General features: G+C 37.2%; 1 protein-coding gene across 1 annotated transcript; it reads left to right on the top strand.

Moving 5' to 3' along the window:
- Positions 1-791: 791 nt before the first annotated feature.
- On the top strand, positions 792-2,043 carry LOC138316550 (uncharacterized). The gene has a single exon (XM_069258231.1). It carries the CDS (start codon positions 792-794, stop codon positions 1,701-1,703), a length of 912 nt encoding a protein of 303 aa, XP_069114332.1. The 3' UTR covers positions 1,704-2,043.
- The last annotated feature ends 228 nt before the right edge of the window (positions 2,044-2,271 follow it).

Below are 2,271 nucleotides of genomic sequence, written 5' to 3'. Positions count from 1 at the left end.
TGTATGCATATGTGTGCTCTGTGAGTAGGCATTCGTGAGTCGTCGCGCATGAGGTCACACCTGTCATGTACCATCATCCCATCGTTCACTTTCTCTTACTTTAGTAAAAGATTCTCGTGAATATTCATTTTCACTCCGGCCTCCCACAGGTCCGGTTGTGCTGTATACATCTAAAGCTTGTCCGCGTCCGCAAGGACATTGGTTACTGTATGTATACAAGTATGAAAGGTTTTTACTTTCGTTTCATATTTGTCTACGTGGGGTTATATGGTGTGTTTGTCTTTATTGTAGGTTTTTTTGTATATAACGATCAAATAAAGCATAGACTGGAAGATCCACGACGTTGTTATCAATTAACACATACCCCGTCTACATATATTTTGTATTACAAATCATAAACAGCGCGTGCCCAGAAACTTCTTCATCATAAACAAAGGTGTCAGCGCCCAGGAGAGGACGTATCAAATTACTACTGACAGCATTACTGGATACATAGATGTAAATGTGTGTTACCGACTATTACGATGATAAGATAAAGTTATCTCAGGTATATTATTCTACTAAACAGAGCCAAAGATTTATAAATAATACATTTAAACAGCAATCGTAACTGACACAGCTGATTGCAATAACCTGACCTAGATAACGCAGATACTGTCTTGAAAGTGTGCTATTATTGTCTTGATAGTGTGCTATTGTTGTGATAATGTGCTGTTATTGTCGTGATTTTGTGCTATTATTATCGTGATAGCGTTCTTTTTTTATTTGCAGGCGTACTGTTGATTTCCATAATGATTCTGACAACGAAGAATATAAAATGTGTCGTGGCATTTGGATGTCTGTTGTTGCTTTTAATCTCACTTATCTCGAAAAAATCAAAGGCCAAGAGCGATCATCCAAAAATCACTTTGTTTACAGCATGGAGTACATTTCCTGAAAGATATGAAGTATTTAACAACACGTTGCGGAATTGGCCATTGCTACAACCACATGTGAAGCTCTATCTGTTCACCAATGACTTCATACCGGGTCAGCTCGAGTATGAAAAGTTAGGATGGACAATACTACCCATATATCGAACAATCGAAGGTTGTGGTGTTGTAAAAGATTTGTATCTTAGAGTAATGCAACTTGAACCAGAATCAAAGGTATACGCTATGGTCAACGGCGATATTCTTTTAACAGGTAATTTTCTCAAAAACTTGTATGATATTACCTCATCGCCGTTACTTAAAGATAAAACGTACTTTTTAACAGGAAGAAAACTAAAGATTGCAAATGTAACACGGGAGGAAGCAAATTCCTGGGAAAATATCGAAAAAGCTGCGAAAAGAGGAGTTTTGGATAACGAGATGTGGGGAATTGACTATTACATAACACCTCCAAGCTATCATTGGCACCTGCACCCGGATTTTCAGCTTTGGCGAAGTTTTTACGATAATTGGATGATTTGGGACGCTAGACGAATGGGTTATATAGTGATCGATGCCACTCAGACACTTCTGGCTCCCCATCAAAATGCTCCATATCCAAAGAATCGTGGTAATGTCTTCAATAACCTCAATTATATGAAAGTGAATCGCTCTATACTCCACAGAAAAGGAACAATACCATGCTGTGAGTATCACACAGTGCTTGAAAACGACATGGTCACCCTAAAGAAACGAGACACAATACCTGACCGGTGTAATCTGTTGGAATAACTCTTTGTGTATCCTTCGGATATACAGCTGTTTACGTGTTGTGGCATCTGCCTGATGAAATATACCTACCACTGAGAAAAATGTAATGAATTGGGCCGATCGAAAACCAAAATCAAAAGCCTTTAATGTTAATTGTCCACAACAAAAACATGAGTTTTACTAACATTGTCGAAAGTAGAGTTTCATGTAATAAAAACAAACGCCTTGTGTGTTGTAAAACATAGACAAAGCAATTGTGGGGTCTAGGAAACAAATATCGATACCCTACTCGACTTTATCCTTCGATAGAACACCAGAAAGATACTTTAATCCTTTTAATTACAGTCTTAATTATTGTTATAGTTGCACAATATTTACAACATTTGGTATTTATGACATTTATATGATTAAAATTGAATTACATAGTTTTGCTTTACCGGGCATTGGGAACAGCTACTCGAAGTGACGGGAATTCACGCCAATATAGCAATGATTACACAAAAAAATGAGTTACGTGAGATGAATCGTATATCTGTGTTTCCCGATATCAAGATATGAATCGTTTTGTTTATCTGATTTTAAAAACTCC

Source organism: Argopecten irradians, chromosome 2, assembly GCF_041381155.1.
Source record: "Argopecten irradians isolate NY chromosome 2, Ai_NY, whole genome shotgun sequence".
Lineage (NCBI taxonomy): Eukaryota > Metazoa > Mollusca > Bivalvia > Pectinida > Pectinidae > Argopecten > Argopecten irradians.
The sequence above is the reverse complement of the archived record's forward strand: the minus strand, read 5'-3'. Positions and strand labels throughout refer to the sequence as shown.

Excerpts from the sequence above, each read along its gene's own strand:
- LOC138316550 (XM_069258231.1), top strand. The coding sequence starts at position 792 with ATGATTCTGACAACGAAGAATATAAAATGTGTCGTGGCATTTGGATGT.